This window comes from Fringilla coelebs (assembly GCF_963513975.1).
Source record: "Fringilla coelebs genome assembly, chromosome: 7".
Lineage (NCBI taxonomy): Eukaryota > Metazoa > Chordata > Aves > Passeriformes > Fringillidae > Fringilla > Fringilla coelebs.
The window spans coordinates 25308757-25329632 of NC_140035.1; the positions used below are offsets into that span (position 1 = coordinate 25308757).

A 20876-nucleotide genomic window follows, 5' to 3' on the forward strand; every position below is an offset into this window, starting at 1 on the left:
TGCTATGGACAAAGGGCTAGGGAAGAAAGAAAACTACTTCTGGCTCTGCTGCTTTCCCTGCTTTCCTTCCTGTCACTGGGTTTGGTAAGCTTTAAGGCCTATAATGCTTGAGCAAAATAGCAGCTTGTCACCTGAGAAAATGATCTCAGCCTTCTCATCAGAGCAGCAACCTGTCTGAGGTCAGGGTCCCTTTCTAACTTCAGCCAATAATGGGTATTTCAGAGGGAAGCAGAGTGCCATGATTAATATTTCATGATTGAGAAGCCTAGTCAGTTGAACTTTAAGATCCAAACTTGGATTGTTTTACATTCCTCACTCAAGCAGGAAAACTGTTTCATTTGAAGAAAATCAGTTCGCTGATTTAAGAAGGGGAAATCAATTGCACATGGAGTAAATGAGTGTCAGTATGGAGGGGTTTTGGCTCCTCTTCTTAGAAGTTAATGGGAAGTCCCTTTGCGTGGATTCTCTTAAAACATTTCGCTGCAGAAGTACTGGGAAACTTTTCAGGACTGTATCCCTTGGGAGTGTGAAAATTTTGATTTGACATTTTGAGAGTTGAACTTTACTATAGGAGAGATTTAAAACATTGGGTCATTGGACTGTTTTTTAATAGATTAAATAATGACAATCCTCTTGTAAATTCTGCAGGTAGCTTTTTTTGTTGTTGATTTTCAAGTAAAGATGATGTTCAGGGTAAAGGAAGCCAAGATAGTGTCATCAGTGTATAAAATTTTGTATTTCTCTGTGCCTTTTTTCATGTTCTGTACTAGGTCGGAAAGATTTTCATAGTAAGAGCAGGGTCTTGATACTCTATAGATGATCAGGTGGATACTTGTTAAAGCTTTAAGCACTGAATTCCATAGCACACTGTACGTGGGAATACTGGTTTTGAAAAGCTTGCTTTTCTCAGTAAAAATTACTGTGTTAAAGAACAGTAAACACAGATCTGCTTGGATGTTTAGCTTAATAGCAGTGGATTAGTTGGAACGCAGAGGGTAATTTATGCATAGATAATTCATTATGTGTTTTCATTATGTTCCCTTTTGCTGTCTTCCCACTTCTGTTTAGCAGAGGTCAGGGTCAGTTCCTTGGTTTAAGCACTGTAGATACATAATTAAAGTGTAGCTGAAGCATTTTTTCCTTCTCTGTGTTATCCTATTTTTAACCTACTGTGTCTTTCATTAGTCTAACAAAAGAGAATTGGAACCATTTGATTTAAAGAAAAAAAGACAAAAAGCTCCAGTGCTTGCAGGCTGTCTGATTTCTCTTCGGTGTTGATCTTGTGAGGACTAACTAATATTAGTGTGGAAAAAAAAAGTCTGGAATAACAAGATTAATGCATTTTTAGTTAGGAGAAGGTGATTTGTTTCCTCTTCAAACCTGAAACTGAAAGATTGTGGCATTATTTCATAGTAAAGTTTAAACTTTGTGGATAGTTTGTTTAGTGTTGTGCAGAATGGAGCAGCTTCTGTATTCCTGTCTCTTACAAAAGATTGACCAGTTTCCTTAACTGTACCTGGAAAACTTACCCTTGCCTGCGCACTGAGTTGCTCTTTGTCCTTGTAGAGTGCTTTCTAGGCCTATTTAGATATTGTTCCGATTTTCATCATTTGAGTGTGTTCGCATGACATGACATCTTGAGTTCCAGCTCCTTCTTCAGGACTTTCAAGACATTTTAATCAAAGGTTTGAGCACCTAGTTGAAAAGAGGGAAGGAAACATGTGGAAAAGGGGTGGGTGGGAAGTGTGACAGGCTTAGTTTAGTTGACTACTCTGGAAGCCTTTTCTGGATGAATGGGGACTAATACATTATTATCATCAATACTTGTATTGGTTTAGTATGTGAAAAAAGTACATGGCAGAACCATCAGACTCTTTATTTGGATAAATGTGTGCATGCTTCCTCTTTAAAATTCCTGTAGGAATTTGGCATGCCCTGTAGGCCCTTGCTCTCTACCAAACGTCAACACCTTTTGTTGATGGACGCTCTCCCTTCTGGAATGGCAGCTTTGGAGGAAGAGGCACGGAACTGGAGGTACAAGTGAAGAACAAGCAAGGAGATACAGCTTAATAACTGCATCTGTGAGCTCTCTACATCTGACTGACATTTAATTTGCCTTTTACTTGGCTGTGGTCAATAAAAACACCACATAGCATGTTCAGAATATCAGCCGTGCTTTTCTGTTTGTAAGGGAAATATCGGCATTCTGCGCTAAAAGATTTTTTTCAGATATGGCATCTTACTAATCTGTACCTTTTCTTAAAAATGCTTGAGAAAGTGTTGAATCTGACTAAAATTGCAAAAGAAAATGCCACTGGAATGGTAAATGCTTTGTGCTTACTCAAGCAGTAGGTTCTTGTGACATACACATGATGACAAGTTTTGCCCAGTAACCCATGCAGTAAGCAGCTTTTCTGCGATACTGTCTTCACTGTGTTGCAAAACAATTAATCTGCTTTAGGCTGTGCCTACTGCATTCTCCAAGAGCAGTTCTACCAAGCGTTTGTAGCTGGGGAAGGTCAAAGCACCTCAGTGAACTTAGTCTTGCTGCAGCAACGTGTAACATTTCTTTCTGGAGAGGGTTCCCTTTTAGGCATCTGTGTGCTCAGTGTTGGGATGGGTTCTTCAGTGTTCTTGGGTTGTCTGCAGAGAAGCTTTCAGCTAATAGATCTTTTCCCGTTGTGTAACTCACAAACTGCTAGTTCTTAATACAGGTTTCAGGAGAGGGAGCTATAGTATTCCTCAGCCAGGAGACCGCAAATCTGAGGATCAGATCAATTCACGACTTAATATGACCACTAAATGTGCAGCGCTCCTTTTAAATTTTGCTTTCCATGTTGCCAATGCTGTGCATGCTCACTACTCATGTGTACACTTTCTCTATCTCTTTGCTGAACAGTACTTATCAGCATTTTTAATAATATGCATGGCATGCCTTGTTGACAAATGTGATAGACGGTAAAGGATCTGTGAGAAATCAATAATGTCAAACAAAGAAGAATTTAAATAGTAAATGATTACAGCCTCTTCAGGTTAAAAATCAATAGTATAGCATCTTGGATCAGGTCATGCTGGACAGGTGTTCTCCCCTGAGTGAGACCTGTGGTACCTTCAGTGCAGCAAGGGGAAGGGAGGTGCCAGCGTGCATTGGAAGAAGCCTGAGTGCTGTGTTTCTGGTTGGGGTGAACCTTGCACTTCAGAGAAATTTCGCTGACATAAAGGCTTTTTTAAAGTTCAGTCGTTTTGACTCCTGTAAGAATGTATCTGTATGTATTCCACAGAGACTGGGTTCTTCAAGATTTCTTGAGGTAGGAGTTCTGTCTGCTCCTTGAAGAACAAGCGGGAGATACTCAGCCTACTGAGGCACTCTCTGTGCATCACTCACCAATGCTCCCAGCCTATCTTCCCCACTTAGGGATTTTACTCCAGATCTTTTATACTGATTTGATGGGCCAGACTTGTGTTTTCTTTTCCTGCAAAAGGCATTTAAGATCTGTAGGGGAGACTTCAAAGGGCAGTAGGTCATGAGTAGGTAACTAACTTCTGGAATTTCTTTTTTTTTTTTCTTATTTAGGTGTTTGTTTTTAAAATGTGTTGAATATTGCAAAAAAAAAAAAATCTGTAAATTACATTTTTTGTTGTCACAGCTATCAGCCTGTAAGACAGTAATTCTGCTTTCTCCTACATCTTTCTTTAATTTTTTTAACCTAGCTCTTTCAAACTGAAGAGTCCTAGCACCTGTGTGTCCCATGTGCCTTTGGAGTTTAGTATTCTTAGAGCTCATCCTGTTTAGAATCTTGCTCAGCCATGCCTGTTCCTGAATACTTTCTCCAGTACAGTATAAACTGTAAGCCAGCATGAAATAGTACAGTGCTGAATTCCGCTGTCCTTGTGGGCAAATTAAACCTGCCTGAAGAGGGACAGAACAAGTGAATGATACCAAATGTATCTGAATTTCTAATCTTGGAAGTTTTTAAACAAATGAAAAAAAAACGAATCCCAGATGTTCTGGTTTTAAAATTTTTTACCTGTCATGCTTTCATAGGTGTAATATAAAAATAACATGTCCTCAAAGGTCCATGAAAGTTGGTGTGAAAGACTGTTTTCTTATCGGATGTAACTGAGACCCATTTGTTTGAGAAGGAGAAGCCTATTTAGAGTAATGGATTTTTAATTAAAATTATAATTTCAAAGTTCTTATTACATTTATACAGAGTGTGCTCTTATTCTGAACATTAAGTGCTCTAGAACATCTATAAGTTTTAGGATGTACCAAAAATTTTTAAAGTAATATATAATGTGCATGTGGGCTATTTGTTTTCACAAAGAAGCCTATTTTTCTTAGTGTGTAGATTTCATGTTCAGTTTCAAAATTAGTTTGTATGTTTTCTTTGGCTTTCGGCCTACTTATAACTGTAACTGTGCTGATTTAATATGACAGCTCACCTGTGTGTCGTGATAGCCCTCAAAAAAATTCCTGCTCTTTCTTACAGTTGCTTAGGAAGACAACTCCTCCCTAGAGCACACAGGGTTATTTGGGGACAGCTGTAACTTACTTAAATTTTCCCTGTACAAATGAAAGCCCATTCATTACTTCTGATTATTTTCTGAATCTAAAGGGCTTGGCTGCTTAATTTACTTATGCGCTTTGATTTTGTAGAAGTTCAAAAGACAATAAAAGTAGCCCTTTAATTATCTTTCTTTGTGTGTTAAGAGAATTGGAGGAAGTAAAAGATGGAACTGAAAGAGGAGGTAATTTCCTATGCATGCATTGTTGAGGTTTTTGGTAACCACACTGATTAGCTTTTCTAACCAGCTTCACCAGAAAAAAATGTATTTTAAAAATCTTGTCAGGATTTCCCCCTTTGATTAATGAAGTGGGTGAATACAGGAAAGAAAAATCCACAAATGCCTGTTGATGGTGTCTGTTTTATAGATACAGTAACATGTAAATCTGTTACATTGGGATCAGTGGTGGCTTGTTATTCAGGATCTTTCCATTTAATATCTAGAGAACATAAATTCATTACAGTGCCAGCATTTTTGGAAAACAGTTTACAAAAAAAACAGCTCCCCAGTACTCACTCTGTTCCCTAATTAAAAAAAAAAAAAAAAAAAAAAAAATTTATTTTTCAGTCTTATTCTATATTTAGCCAATCAAGCTAAGAATTATTGTATTTAGGGCAAATTGCTTCTCATTAATTGTTGTGCAACTGGATAAAGGTTCATAACAACAAAAAAGTATTCCTGTGTTATTAGGAAGCGGTGCCAGATTTTGTCTAAGGTCATTTGCAGTAATTGTGCTCCTTGTGAGAGGGCTTAGCTATGCCACGTGGGTTCATGTTGTACCTAATGTGGTGTAACTGTGCTGCCACTTCAAGGGCAATCGCAAATTCCTGATGGGTTTCGGTGAATTTTTACTGAATCTTGCATCAAATCAAACGATCATAAGACCATGGGTCAGCAAGATCAGTGAGCTGGTGCCAGAGGAAGCTGTGGTACTAGGGAAAAATCATCTGAGGTGGGGAGGGCAGGGTGGTAGTAAAGAGTCAGCTTGGTCGTCTTATCTAGCCAATGTGTGCTCTCTAGATCTGGTGCACAGGGAAAGATCAGAAGTCTCTTTCTCTCTAGCAGTCTGCACTTGATCAGTTAGACTGAGTCTTTAACTCAGGGCAGTATCTGAAGTGGCCGTTTGGTTCCGTTTCACGTGTTCTGTGCACGCTGTAGGATTGGCGGGCGCACACAGCTCACAGCTGGGGTGTTCTGAATGGCTGTGCCCAGGAGTTGTCTGCTGGCCACTGATCCTGGGTGCTGGGGGTGTTCAGTACCCAGGGGGAGGGAGTATTTTGCAAGACGGACACTGTTGTGGAATGAAGGAACAAGGTCTGCTGAAATACAGACATTGCTATTTTTTTAAGGTTTTAGCCAGTTCAAGTACCTTCCTTTTCTAGTCATGGTCACCCAAAATAGAGTTCAGGTCACTGTAAGGCTGACAGTGTAAAATAGTCAATAGGAAGTGAAACAGCACATGCCATGAAACAGCATAAGTCTGTCAGAGATAATACAGAGGTTTTTAATAACAGTGTTAGAGGAAGGAAACTTCTTGATAAAATGAGCTGAGTTGCACTGCTGATCACAATTTCTTTTGTTCATTGTTCATCAGAGAGGTTCTATGCAACTGAGGGAAGAAATCAGTATATTTAAATATGACTTGAAAGTCTCAATGTCCTTTCTGCGTGATCTTCGTGTTTATAATGTGGCCACATGGGAAAACTGAAGCAGCTCACATGGAGCTTAAATTAAGGACATGTAAAATAACCTTCCCCCCTCTTTTTTAATGATTAAGTCTCTCCTCACTTAAAAGCTTATTCTTTAATATTCTAATTAATTTACTTGAAGGTTAACTTAGGAAAATGTCTAGTGTTTGATTTCTTTTCCTTTTAAAAAGCACAAATGCAAATCTAAAGCAATTAAAGAATTTCATGGCTGTTTTACTTTTCATTTTATTTTCATATATTAGTGAGCTCCGAATCATATATTTTTCCACCGTTTCTACTAACTGATTCAGGAATTTGTTTTATTGATATATGGAGGTATAGAGATATTCAGAGAATATGGAGAATTCTCTAAATAAGCTTATGAGATTTGTTTCCATGTGCTCTTTTTCAGTGAAATGACAAAAACAGTGGAGATTTCTGGAGAAGGTGGACCCTTGGGAATACATGTAGTGCCCTTTTTTTCATCCTTGAGTGGAAGGTAAGATATTTTCTGCATTGTCAAGAAGTATATTGATGAAAGGATTTCAGTTGTGCTTATCTTAAAATGCCTACTATTTACCTAAAGGAAAACAAAAATTGGTCAATGACAATTACCAAAATATTTACTAGTCCAAATTCTGTGTAAGGCAACCATAGAATCATTCAGGTTGGAAAAGACCTCAAAGATACTTGAGTCCAACTTTGACTGATCTCCATCTTGTCAACTAGATTATGGCACAAAGTGCCATGTCCAGTTACTTTCAGTCAGTACTAACATCTTTATTCATATATGCCCTTTTAATTGTCCCTGCTTTTATTCTCTGACTGGTAAACTGGACTCAGTAGTTTTGTGTGGTGTTGGGTTGGTTTTCTTGTGCTGTTGTGGGCTTGTTTGTTTTTGTTTGTTGTTTTGTTTTTCCTAATTGAGTATGTCTGCATAGTCTCTTCCTTAGTGACATGCCAGACAAGAAGAGTCAAAGAAATTGCTTGCCTCCTCATACCTCATACTTTTCAAGTCATCTTTCAGATTTGATTGCATAGCATTTATAAAATGTGCTCTATACTATGAACCTTTCTTTGTCACAATACAATTACTTTAATTATAAATGATTTAACAAAGTCCATCGAGATCACAAAAGCCTATTATAGCAGCGTGCTCATATTGATGTGCTGTAGTTAAGACTGCGTCAGCGTTTTCATTATAGCTGTTTTCCAAGCTATGTAACTAGGATGTGTTAAAAAAAAATCTAGGCTGAAATTTGACATACAGAGGCTTAGCCAGAGAGTTAATTTGACACTGGCAGCCGTGAATAAGAGATGGGAAATTGCCAGAGCCATAAATGACACTGCTTTGTAGTAAAATGGCTGCCTGTTACACAAAGCCAATTATTGCAAAAGTAAAAATTCTCTAAGTCTTAAATGTTTCTTTACTTGTCATCTTTCATGTAGGACAGAGAATGTGAGGGATTGAATTACCTTGTAAAGGTCTGTTTTCTTGGCAAGATCTGAATTTTTAAGTGGACCCAAATTAATTCAGATTGTTTTATTTACCAAAAGGGAAAATAGATGTCCATCTGCTGCCTGTAAAAATGGCATCACTGTCTCAAGAAGAAAGGTGGTCTTCAATGGCAACTTTCAGAGATCCAAGTTGTGTCCTTGGCTTTGTGGGCTGCCTGTTTGTCTTGAGACAGCCCCTTGTGTTTGCTACCCATTCTGAAACGCAGACCGGAGCCCTTTGATATAGGCATGCCATAAAGGTTGTAGTGCATGCACCATATTTCAAGATCTTTCAGTAAAACACTTTTGATGAAATTGCAAGCTATTAAAATCAATAATTGTTGTGACCGAAATGCAGTTTTGTACTCAAGTATCACTGTGTTGAGAGCAGCTTTTAAAGACCTGAAAGAAGAAGTGTTCTTGGTCTATGTTGTATTCATGTTAATATGTCCTTACTTACAAATGCTTTTGGGGATCTGCTGGAGTAGAGGAGGTCTTTGACAGATGAGCTACTGGTGTAGGTAGTTGTCTTTGCATTTTAAGACAGTGCTTGTCAGAACTGTACTGATACCTTTGTTAAAGCGCTGGACTGACTTAAATGGCTTGACCCTCTTTTTTCATCTAGCCTGAGACTATAGTATAAATCGTAACTCATCATAACATGAGAAAGTAAAGAAGAGCATCTTTTATTTCTTTTGGTGACATGATAGAATTTATGAGGACATGCTGGCCCTGACTAGCTGGGTCTGGTATTTCAATTGTAAAGTTATCTTCTAATAAGGTAATGCTGGCTTTAGCATGGCTCTACTGCAGGCCAAAGTTTTTCTACAGGTCTTTAAAACATCATATTAATTTACAAAGTCTTAGTTTATACAGGAACTACAAAAGTAATAGAAATAATTCCCCCCCTTTCTTTTGCACTTAAGTATCATTAAAAACAGGAAATTAAATTTTAATAGTGCATTAAAATGGTAAAATTTAGTCTGTGGAAGAAAGTAATGGAGGAATGAATTCAAGGTGCCTCAGTCTGTGTAACTCAAGGCACATGGGCCGTGCAGCAGACACAAGTTTCAGACAAGTAGGCAATCCTGTTGCATATATGAATACAGTATCCAAGCACACAGGATTAGTGAGCAACCGACTTAATTTGTAGTTTTGTTTATTTCTGTACTTTTACTGGTTTGCATTTTAGCATAGTTGTATTTATTTAGTTCTTAGGGTTAAGGTTTTTGATTGCCACTAGGTGGATGTCATCAAAAGAGCTGTGGCCCCTCTCCATCACTACCCTTTTTAATCCTTTGGGAAGGATAACACTTGTTACAACAGAATCTTTATGCTATTAAATAACTTTTTCCTGTTAGGTACTTCAAAGAACTAATATTCAGTAGAAACCAGTTTTTCACTTCATAATTGATAGGACAGAAGTACAAATTTTTTTATTGTTCTTTAGTAAATCTAAAATCAGATGCTCAGTGAATATAGCGTCACTTGGATTAGTTAATAGCATACTGTGAATCTGTTGAATGGACTTAGATATGAGGGGAGTCATGAATCTGAGACAAAAATACAGGACGTCTGCTTTGTGATTGGAGTGCTGGCGCGTTGAAAATTGTACATTAATATTTTATGAAGTGTAACCAATAGAAAATGGTCTCCAAAGGTCATCCTTGATGACCATCTTTGATGCTGCAGTGGTATGGAAATTTAGTGGACTGAAGATTGATTATAGAAATTCTTCACAAACTCGCAGTTATCAGGGTTTTTTGGGCGCTGCTGTGGTATCATTGGATATAGCTGTGTTGAATTATAGTTTGCAACACAGCAGTGTTCCAGGTAGTTCAGGATTAGCCTAGTGCTCCCAGCGGAGTTATCAACACTGGAATTTTGCACCACCCACACTGGCTCACTTATTGCATTATTCTGTACTGCACCTCCATTTTCACTTGCACTTAACTTGTTAACAGAGAGCTTGGGTGTTGATGTTCTGCTGCTGTCCTGCCACAGGAATGAGTAGTATTGCTGTTATGTATCAAAGCAAAGGGCTTTGGCAACTGAAAATTTCATAGATGCTTTCAGAAGCAGAAAAGTCAGTTATTTTTTTTTTGTCTCATTCTAAGTCCTGTTTATTATATTGTAGTCAAGGTAGAAAATTACTTTTAATCTGTTTGTACTTTTATTTGGAGCCGTGGCAGAAAAATATTGCATAAGGTATACTGACATTTTTAACTAGAGAGGGATCTAGTTTTTTTCCTGTTTCTCCAAGTATGACCTACAGGACTTGATGCTCCCCAAGTTCTTGCAAGTAGTAAAGCATTAGTGTGCAGCAATTTTTCATGGTATTTTTTGGAATCCCTCCTTTTTTGTTAATAAGTCAGCTGAAACGTTTCTCTAGGTTAAGCACTTCATAGATAGAGAGGCAGTCTGCTCTATCATTTCATACACGGTAGAGATTAATATCTATTTTTAGTTCTCAAAATTCATATCAGCACAATAAGGACAGTTTGTACCTATGTTTTGCCTTTCAGGATGCTGGGACTCTTCATCCGTGGTATTGAGGAAAACAGCAGATCTAGGCGTGATGGTCTTTTCCATGAAAATGAATGCATTGTGAAGATAAACCATGTGGACCTTACAGATAAAACCTTTGCACAGTAAGTGCTGGTTTATTAATACTTTTAACTAGCCAGAATTTTATACAGTGCTGTGTTTAAGTGATTTGTAAAGGGATTAATACTTATTTCAGAAAAAAATGCCTATAAAATTGATATGTGACAGAAACATCATAATTTTCTTTCTGAAACTTCCAAATAAGGTGAAATTTGAGGAGTTTTAGTGAATTTACTGTGCTTACTTAATTTAATAGCATTAAGTTTGTAGTTGCTGTCTTCCCTTTCTAGTTCTCCTGTTACTTTTACCATATTCTCTTTGTAATTTTTTTTTTCATAAGACCTTCAGAATGAGTCAATATCACAGCATGGTGTTTAATGTTCTTTTGCAAATGAAATAAGATTTTTTTTTCTTGTGCTGCAGCTTTTTGAGCGTTAATTTTTTACAAAATACTTCTCTTGTCAGACTATGATTACTTGAGTTGAATGGAAAGTCTCACTTCTTATGACTTTTATTAAAAGTCTGTTGACATTTATTATTTATCTCAAATATTTTTTAACTAACAGGTTGTTTTGATCATCTATGGATTAATGTGGCATTGTTGCACAAAAGAATAGCCTCTCAAATTTCACAGATATTTGCTGTAGTAATTAAATAGTAATTTGTTTTTGCTCTCAATCCGTATGTTTAGACAACTGAGTGATTGTTTATAATATAACAAAAACCTATTGAGATGTCAAGGGAGTCGAGGCTTAACTTTTTAAACAGTAAGCCAAATGCTCAAGGCTTTTAGACTAAAATCAAATACATTAATTTCACGGTTAGGAATAAATATTTGCAAAATAGGTTTTCATGAAACCAGTGTAGCTCTGTAGCATCGGTATTTTTGTTTCTAAGACTGCTTTTTCCCCTCCTGATATCTTTTTAGTTACAGCTTTCTGCATATTTGATGGTAAAAGCACTTTGCTTTTACAGAACGACTCTGTACGTGCCATTCTTTTCCATCCATGCAAATTCCAAAATATCAATTTTAGCAGAACATAATTGTTTAATGAAAACATTCATTGCCCCACTGTGCAGTTTTGTAATGGAATTCTGCAAATAAGGTTTTGCTTGAATCAAAACCTCTCTTTTCAAAATCTTGTCTGATCCTTTCTTTACAATGTGTTGTCTCCTCTGTGTTTTCTTCTGAGTGTAACTAGATCTCCAAAGGCTTTCAGCCCATGAGGTGTTTGTGGAGTGGAGGACTCTGCATGTTTTTCTGTAAGATTACTGGATTTTGGGGCAGTTAGAAATACTTCAGGAAATTTTCTAGTTCTCTGTCAGGCTTTCCTTCAAAATACAACATGCAGGACACTTTCTAAAAGCTTGTGTGAAGTTTTGGGAGTTGGAAGGACAATTTACCATAGGAGTTAGCCTAAAGAGATCAGTCTTGTTAGATTCTCTCTCTGTTATCGGGAGAGAAAAGTGACTTAAAGGTGACTCAGAGCAGACCCTAATTTTATTGGGCTAAGTTTCCTTATGTTGCAAAACCAAATAGTGCAGTGGCAATTGAGGAAAAAATATGGGTATTGAGGGCTCAATGTCTGTTTGGGGACTGAGGAGAGCATTTTAGATGAGCTCTAACATATTCCCAAGTCTTGCATTGTTCTGCTGAATTATTTTCCAAAATACCTTTCTACATCACCTCTCTTCCCTGGCTGTGGAGAATGGCTAAGGAAAGACTCTTTCCAGGTTGAAACTAATCTCCGTGAGCACGCCTTTTAGTTTTCATCTTGCATGACACAATTGTACTAACCTGACAGAAGTCCAAGTTACAGAAATCCACTAATTGTATAAGCTACAACAAAGTATTGTTTCAGTGACTGTTGACCCAGAAATTACAATCAGATTCTCCTTCGAGAGAAAAATCTGTTGGCTAGTTTCAAACTGACATTTCTTCATAACCCTTGTAAAAGCTGTTTTAACACTTAGACTGTTACATGCTGTCTCTTTCTAATTTCAGCAGAGACTTTCTAGTATTGCTCCTGACAGTTGCTTCTTCTGCAGCTGTAACAGCAGCAGCCTACTTTCTGTATTCCCATGTTTATAATAGCTATATATTGGGACTATTGGTCTACTTTTTCATTTGCTGCTAATCTATTCAATTACATTCTGTTGTGCTGCAGAGTTTCTAGCACCTCTTTTAACTGACTCCCTTACTTCTTTAAAGTATGCACTTGGGGTCTCAAGAAATATAAATTTCTCCATTCATTATTTTTTCCCTTTGAAGTGCAGCCAGTTATTTTGCCCCTGAAGACTGCATTTAGACTTTCCCATAGGATGTCTTGAGTGATTTCCACTAATTTTTGTTTGAAGGAGATCTTATGTTTTCTCTTGCATATATTTTAAATATTAACCTTTTGAAACTGAGTTATTAAATTACCTTGTAACATATGACCAAGCAGCTACTTACAAGGATGAAGATGGGGTGTGAAAGAAACAGAGTTAACATTTTACATCCTTTATGCTGGAAGTGTGCCATGGTTTCTACTGTCAGGGTAAGATCCGTCCTTGAGAGCTTTGACAGGCTATAGGTGGACGGATAACCTATAACCTCTGCAGAGACACTGGGGCACAGTCTGTTACAGCTCTGAAACAGAAACTTTGAGGATGATACTAAAAGGATGCCTCCCTACAACATTCTCCCTGCTGCCTTTCTTTTCCAAGTTTGAGGTTTCTCTCTGGCAGCATTGCCTGTCAGTGAATGTTGCTATTCTGACTCTTGGTGCTCGTACACTCGGTGTGGCAAGGATGGTTCTTGCCCATAGCAGTACCCATTGGGACTGACCCCTGAGTTCAATGCTACAGAAAACCCTCTTAGAACAGCCTATTTTCCACCACCTACAGTTGCAAGGTGGACATACTGTGCAGCTCTGTTCATCTGGGAAAGCAGTAGGTGTGTTTTCAAGACATTTATATATTCAGTGGCTTCCTTCATATGTCAGTGTAAAAAAAAATTATTTCAGAAGTACTTTCAACATTGATTCCTGTTACATAACTGAGTGTAAATCCAAAGCCAAGACTTGAGCAAAATATAGTGACTCAGACTGACAAACACACCACAGAAGGGTAGGAGATAAGTACAATGTTCTTAGAAGGACTCCATGATTTATTTAAAATGTAATGTAGCCATTACTTCCCCTCTTGCTTCAGCTAAGAAGTAGTTTTCAGTTTTTAATTCCTCAAAATGCACTTCAGCTACTTCTTCTGTTTGTGCTCAAGTGGTCTTCTGTAGTATGGAAGAAAATCCATCCACTTCAACAGAAGGTAGGAGAGTAAAGCATAGAAAGAGGGGAGTCTCCTTTGTTCCTTTAGGATCCAAGGTTTGTAACATGGCTTGATTGTCCAAATCTACAGGTTATTCAAAATCCAGGGAAGGCTTTATGAACAGTTCTTTTGGCCAGCTTGTCTTAATTGCCTTACAGTGCACGGGAATATGAGCACAGTGTCGTTACCATAATATCAGTTCAAAGAATTATAGAATGGTTTGGGTTGGAAGGGACCTTAAAGGTGATCTCATTCCAACCCCACAGGCACAGACAGGGATGTCACACACTAGATCAGGTTGTTCAGGGCCCCATTCAGCCTGGCCTTGAACATTGCAAAGGATGGGGCATGCACAGCTTCTCTGGGCAACTTGTTCAAGTACCTCACTACCCTCTGAGTAAAGAATTTCTTCTAAATAGCCTAAATCTTTCTCTTTTAGTTTAAAACCATTTTCCCTTGCCCTGTCAGTGTCCAGGGGAATAATTCCATTAAATGCTCTAACACAGTTTCTGGTGTTGCCTTTGAGTACATCTGTAAAAACACTGATTATGTGAAATCTGCATATCCGCCTTGCAAAAGGCTACTGCTTGAAAGATGTGAGTAATGTCAACCTATTTATTTATCCATTTATGTAGAAACACAAATAAATGCACCATTTTCCCAGTTTTTTTTTTTTTTCTAGTGTCTATGTATCCCATACCCTCATCCTATTTTATTGCTGTGGAATCAGCCAGCAGTTGCATTAGGGATTACAAAGGAATCTGAGGAGCAATTAGACTGGATTTGGAAAAAATGGGGAGTTGAGCTTGCTTGGAGTAGATGTATTCACCAGAACAATTGGTGATGAGTGCTCAGTGTGCCTCTATGCCAACAAGAAAATATGTAACTGACATGCACTTGAAAAAAGCGGCAAGCTGTAACTTCAGCACTCTTTTGCCATCAGAACTTCTCTGTCTGATGCTCTGCATTAAGAAGGGTGTTCATCAGTTGATTCTGGCCAATATGTTTATGTAGCAGCTTAGGAATTCCAACAGATACCCTGCTCCTACTTGAAATGTAAGGAAATGCTGTAGTTTTGAAATCTTATTTCATGTGTACTTTTCTAAAAACGGGACACTGTAGATGGGAACATAAGGTAAACTTTCATCTTATTCGCTGTAAACGACTTCAAATTTTGCCCACATTTTCTAGTTTGTCATATGAATTTTCATACCTTTCTTTTAAAGGGCTCAGGACATCTTCCGTCAGGCAATGAAATTTCAAAGTGTCATCTTGGAAGTCCTTCCTCCATATAATCGAGAACAGTATGAAAAGTCTGCTATTGCTCCTCTTTGTATTCTGAATAATGAAGAAGGAGTTACAAAAACAAAAATTCCACCTCCTCTTCATCCAAAACCTGCTGTGAAAACTATTAATGTTTCTGGAGGAATCTTGGAGTCAGGTGTACAGGGAGCACTGCAACAAGCTAAGAGCCCCAACCTCCCACGTCTGGGTAGAAAGCCTTCTTCTCCCTCTCTGTCTCCACTTATGGGCTTTGGTAATAGGAGAAATGCAAAGAAAATAAAGATAGACCTGAAAAAAGGTAAGTTTTTGGAGATGATAGGATTAATTTGGTATCATGTTCTCTATAGTAATACCTTAACTTTTAATTTAACAATTTAACAAGTGACATTGAAGACACAAGCAAGTTATTTATAATTTAAAAGTTCCAAAACTTTCAAAAGGTATAGCAATGTAAACAGTAATGTTTTGTGCAGTGGGCTTTCTCTTAAACTTTGAATGTAAGTTATCCAGATTTACTAATTAGGACATCACTGTTACTGACTGTGGAAGCAACTTCATTAGCAAAAGTGATTTTAAGAGATAGTTCAGTCTTTTCACAAGTATAGATTCAAAGTTTGAACTGTTTGCTGGTGACCTTTGTTATTTTATTTAACCTACTAATTGATCTCAACAGTGTTATTATATTCTTTTAAAGATATGTTTAAAAATCTACTCTGCTGTTTCATGTTTTCCAAGAGCTTGACCACAGATTTACCTGTCTTCCCCTTTTATATTTTCTGCAAACCTTTCTTTTTTTCTGTCATATTTATTCAGCTGTCAGGAGGCCAAATTTGTGTGTATATCTTTAATTCCTGCATCATTCATCTGTCTGTCTTTGAATGGAATTACAGGTTAGGAACATGTAGTAACATGTGCTTAAGAAATTTCCAATTAGCATTTGTATTTTCTATGTGATTTCTGTCTCTTATTTGGCTGAGAGTGAAATTTGGTCCTAGAAGTGGCCCTTTTGAAAACTGTCTGTAACTTTATTCTTTTAAGACATTATGAATATAATCAAGCTCTCATTTCCTAATTTTTGTTATTTCTTTACTTAAATCACTCATTTTTATTTCTGAACTATTCAGCTTTGTGTTACTATAATCCACTTAAGAATGTCCCCATTCTAGATCTAATGCTTGTGATTTTGAAACATTTATATTTTTAGAAATTATAGCAATGTGATACTGACATGATGATATCTTTGAAAACTATCACATGGGTAGAAATACCACTCAATATAACAAGATTTTTATGGACTCTGCTATTCTCAGGGATTTTAGTGGCTTATAAGCAGTACCTGCTAATATTTATTTTACTCCCAAATTACTTGTTATAGCATATCTGTTAACACTTGAGGTTGTTTGTTTCTAAGCAGCAAACAGCTTCGCTAATGGAAGCTTAGAAATACCACTTTGTCCTTTCTTAGCAGCACATCATCAAGTTTTGCATTCAAATCATGTGATATTTTTCCTATATACCAAATTTCAGTAAAACCTGCTAATTTTTATTTATGCTTATATACAATTCCAATGGCTCTGAGTCTATGAAAAACGATTGACATTAAAGTGAAGACTAATATTGTAGTAACCTATAGAAAAGGTAAATGTGTTAAAAAGAGAGTTCTTAGTTTTTTATTGTTATGTGCTTACCCAAGTATTTCCATCTGTAGCTGTTGTAAGAGGGTTTGGGTATTTGTTTGGACATCAGTAGACTTCTTCTCTAGACCATGCAGAAGATTGGCTTATGTTTACAGATTTTTCTTTGCTTTCTTTATGAGTTAATGTGAATGAATCTCGGGATATCTTACTGACCTTGTTTGCTTACTTCTAATGATCATCGTTTACATGTTGAAATTTCTGTTGTGTGTTCTTCGTCTGACATTTAGGTCCAGAAGGACTTGGTTTCACCGTGGTTACCAGAGACTCTTCAGTACATGGTCCTGGTCCAATCTTTGTGAAGAATATTTTACCAAAAGGTGCAGCAATAAAAGATGGTCGTTTGCAGTCAGGAGACAGAATCCTGGAGGTTAGGTTAAACATCCGTTGTATTTGCATTGCTTAAAATTGATCTCTAGCTGTGTTATAAATCTTCTATTTCCTCATACATATTATTGATGTATGGAACTACAGTTCTTGCCCTTGGTTTAAAAAAAAAGTCACTCTCACAGTTTCTATGTCACTTGTTTGTCAACAAGTGCTTTACACCATGAGGTGGAAAAATGGTTCTTTTCACAGGGGTCCATGGGGGTTTGAACAAGGGGAGCCTGACAAGATCTTGATTTTTAAAGCAGATAAATGTATTTATTTAGGACCAAAACATGTCACGCCTCTTCAGCCACATCCAGAAATCTCTAGTTAATATCAAGCTGGTAAAGTGCTCATTTTAAGGCAATTTTGCTCAAATCAGTCTGTTGAAAATTTTCAGATATCTTGTGACTTACAATCTTATTATCTAATGGGTTATTTCTACTTACTAACCTCAAAAAGCTCTTAAGGTAAACAGTTTTAATACTAAGGTCTTGTTTCTGCACTTTTCATCTTCAAAGTGCTTTACAAACTAATTAAGCCTCACAAACCCCCTGCAAGGCGAGTGAGTACTACAGAGCTGCTTTAACAGATGGTGAAAATGAGGAGGAGAAAGGTTAAGTAATTTGTGCAGGGCCAGAGGGGGAGGCAGTATGGGAGCTGTTGCTGATTCTTCTTTGCTCTCAGTCGCTGAATGACACCTGTGTTAGGTGAGGAGAACCTAATAAACCTGCTAAAAGGCAGTCAGAGATAAGACATCCTCTGTTCTTTTGTGTCTGATAGGTGAATGGACGGGACATCACTGGCAGGACCCAGGAAGAGCTTGTAGCTATGTTGAGAAGCACAAAGCAAGGCGAGACTGTCTGTCTGATTGTGGCTCGTCAGGAGGAAGCCTTTCTACCTCGAGAGCTGGTAAACTTCTTATTCTTTCCCAAAGAGTGACTTTGAAACAATTCCATGGTTAAATACTAACCCAGGAAATAGAAATTGTCAGCTGAGAAATGACAATAAAAGGTAGTCACATAAGGCTTCTTTCCAATAAGTATTTATACTTAAATTTGATTTTGAGCGGTTTGATTTTTATCTACTATAGAGGCAATTCCACACAATCTGATTTTTCATCCCCAAAATGACAGCATAAGCATAACTCACAGGGGAACACTGTAAATTAATTTTGCAAGTGTGGGGTCAAGCATGACTAAAAATGGGTTGTTCTCTTTCAGAAAAGCAGCAAGCTTTAAACCAGAAATTTAAAGCGTAATGAGCCTGCAGCTTATCACTGACAAACTAGTGAGGGTGGTTGCCCCCAGGAGATGTCTCATAAGCCAGGTGCCCAACTGCAGGAGTGGTGAGGAATAGAATTCTGCTGCACTCCTCACAAATTTTGGAAGCAAGCTTTTCCTCGGCTGCTAGCCTTTGACTTAATAGGCTTTTGCTTGTCTTTTTTCCATCTCAAGTGCTTAATTTTCACTTTTGTTTTTTATTAACACTGGCATGAAACTGTTCTCTCTTCTCTCACATAGAGAACTGCATCAGAGTAAAAGTGCAATCTGATACATGCTTGTTTCCCTTCAGAGAAGGTCATTTCTTTGGTTGCCTCTTCCTTATCTTGATTGATGGCTATACTTGACCTTTCATTAAGTCCTCAGGATAAGGAAAGGACAGCGTTTCCTGCTTTTGTCTCATTTTATCTCCTTCAAAGAACACAAACCACCTTCATCCTTTCCTTAAGATGCTGCCTTCTTGCTTTTCCTTCAGACTGTTGTCAGGATCTTCTACAGAAATCCTCCATTATGTTTCCTCAGAGAATATTGCTGACAGTTTTCCTCTTGTTTCCCTGTTGCGAGTTGGACCTTGTTGAGGTCAGGGTTGCCCATGACAGGATAGGGAGCTGGAGGGGCATTCAGGTTCTCTCATGCGAGTCTTTTCTCTTGTCCTGCTGCTGCCCACTTTTTCTTGTGAGGAGTTATGAAGTGTCTTAGCAAAACTATTTTTATATCCATTTTTCTCTTTTACTGTGTAATTTTTAAGGAGCATAATGGCAATTTTCAGCCTTGTAATATTGGGCATTTGTTGTCACTGATTTTGTTGCCAAAGCACCAAAGTTGGTCATTGCATTGCTCTGCTGAGTAAGCCCTGAGCTGTAGACTCAGTGTCTGTGTGGATCAGAGGGAAATATGAGTCTTAAAGTACTAAATTATCTATTCTATGTAGAATTTCTTTTCATTCACCATCTCTTCTAAATAAGAGCTTACTTTTTGAAAATGCTAGCCATTAACAGTGTTTTCTGGGTTTTTTAAAGTTATAAAGCACATTACTTAAAAAATGTACTTTAAAAAATGTGCATTTTTGTCTTTTCTCTCCTGTTCCCCCAACATTATACTTATTATGTATTGTTATAGTGCAAATTCTTCTGGAAATCACTGTGGAAGTGTGTGTGTATAAAAGATTTGAAGAATCTAAAAGCTGTTTATAATTTCTACCTGCCACAATTGTGTGATAATAAATTCTAGTCTCTACAGCAAGGATTAACTACCTTTCAAAGGGTGATTTACTTATGACTGGCATGATTGAAATCCAGGGAGTAGCCACATTTATCCTGCTGGCTTGACCTTCTCTTAGATTGCTTTCACTGTGATAGAATGATGCACAAGTGATGGCCCTCACTGTAACAGTGATGATGTGGGAATTCTAATACTGCTCTGTGTTCCTCGTTATCTCAATCAAGTACAACATAATAAAAATGAGAATTACTGAAATACATTACATAAATTTATGGAACCATCCCATCTAAATTAAAAAGCCCTTCAGCAACATCTGGTAGCTTACAGCAAAAGTGTGAGTTACCATCCCACTAAGCTACCAGATGTTGATGCTAACACAATGCTTGTTAGAATTCATGAGGTGTCTGAGAATAGTCTTAACAAAGATTAAAAAAAAAAAAAGGTTTAGTTTTTTTGTTTGGTTTCAGCTTTAGCCATGATATTACATTGGACTAATCCTCTGCTACCTCAAAAGTTACAGTACTGTTTTATCAAAGAGGAGAAAAATGCCAGCACTTTAAATGTTTGTTTTTGGAAGGAAAAACAGTGGATAATCCTATGTTTTTCAAGGACAGCTGTAACTGAGTGCCCTGATGGTGTAACTTGCATGCAGAATTTATCTGAATACTTGGGGATTTTGTTAATGCCTGGCAATAATATGGTAATTGCTTTACATCAGACTTGTTCTTGCTTGGTCCAGGTCTCCAGGGACTGTAATCTGACTTGTTTTCTTTAGATTCCCTGTTACCTGTTGAAAGAAAAAGGAGAAGGGCCGCTTAGTAAATGTACCCGCTCCCCACAGTTTCCTGTGGCAGAGATACGTCTGGAAACTGGACCCACTAGAAGCCCATACACAAAACCACTTTTGAGCATGTTGCTCCACTAGAACTGGGTTTTTATGTGGGTTTGCTGGAGAGAATTTGATAACTGCATGGGCACAAAGCAAATAATGTAATAAAGTCACACTGGGTGGCATTTTGTTGCATGGGTCTGTAATAATATAATTTGACTTTACCTTGTAATAAAGCTGCGGCTTGGGGAAAGCTTGGTCTCACGAATATTTTCTCTTCAGCATGATAGATGGGAACAGAGTTTGGGTGTTTTGTTACTGTGATCTGTGCTTATGAATTGCTAGCAAGTAGAAAAATATATTCAGAGTGGCAAGCCTTTGTCACAGCAGCCGAGATATGATACAGATGAGGATGAATCAGTGTTGCAAAAAAGTATTATTAAATTTTGGGCAGTTGGGGCTTTGGTTACACTGGTTCTTGCAGCATCTGAGAGTTACAGAGTTACACAGTTTGTGCATAACAAGG

At 37.5% G+C, this 20876-nt stretch overlaps 1 protein-coding gene across 3 annotated transcripts in view; it reads left to right on the forward strand.

The window, feature by feature from the left end:
- Positions 1–20876, forward strand: part of PARD3B (par-3 family cell polarity regulator beta) — a 383490-nt gene that overhangs the window by 159037 nt on the left and 203577 nt on the right. For 2 of the 3 annotated variants that reach the window (XM_084209781.1, XM_084209782.1), the window contains exons 6-10: positions 6670–6756; positions 10280–10405; positions 14897–15252; positions 16879–17018; positions 17801–17929. In XM_084209781.1, the coding sequence (XP_084065907.1) occupies positions 6670–6756; positions 10280–10405; positions 14897–15252; positions 16879–17018; positions 17801–17929 (838 nt within the window). Of the gene's footprint in view, positions 1–1925; positions 2035–6669; positions 6757–10279; positions 10406–14896; positions 15253–16878; positions 17019–17800; positions 17930–20876 lie in introns of those variants that run through there. The other variant, XM_084209783.1, reaches the window with a different exon arrangement.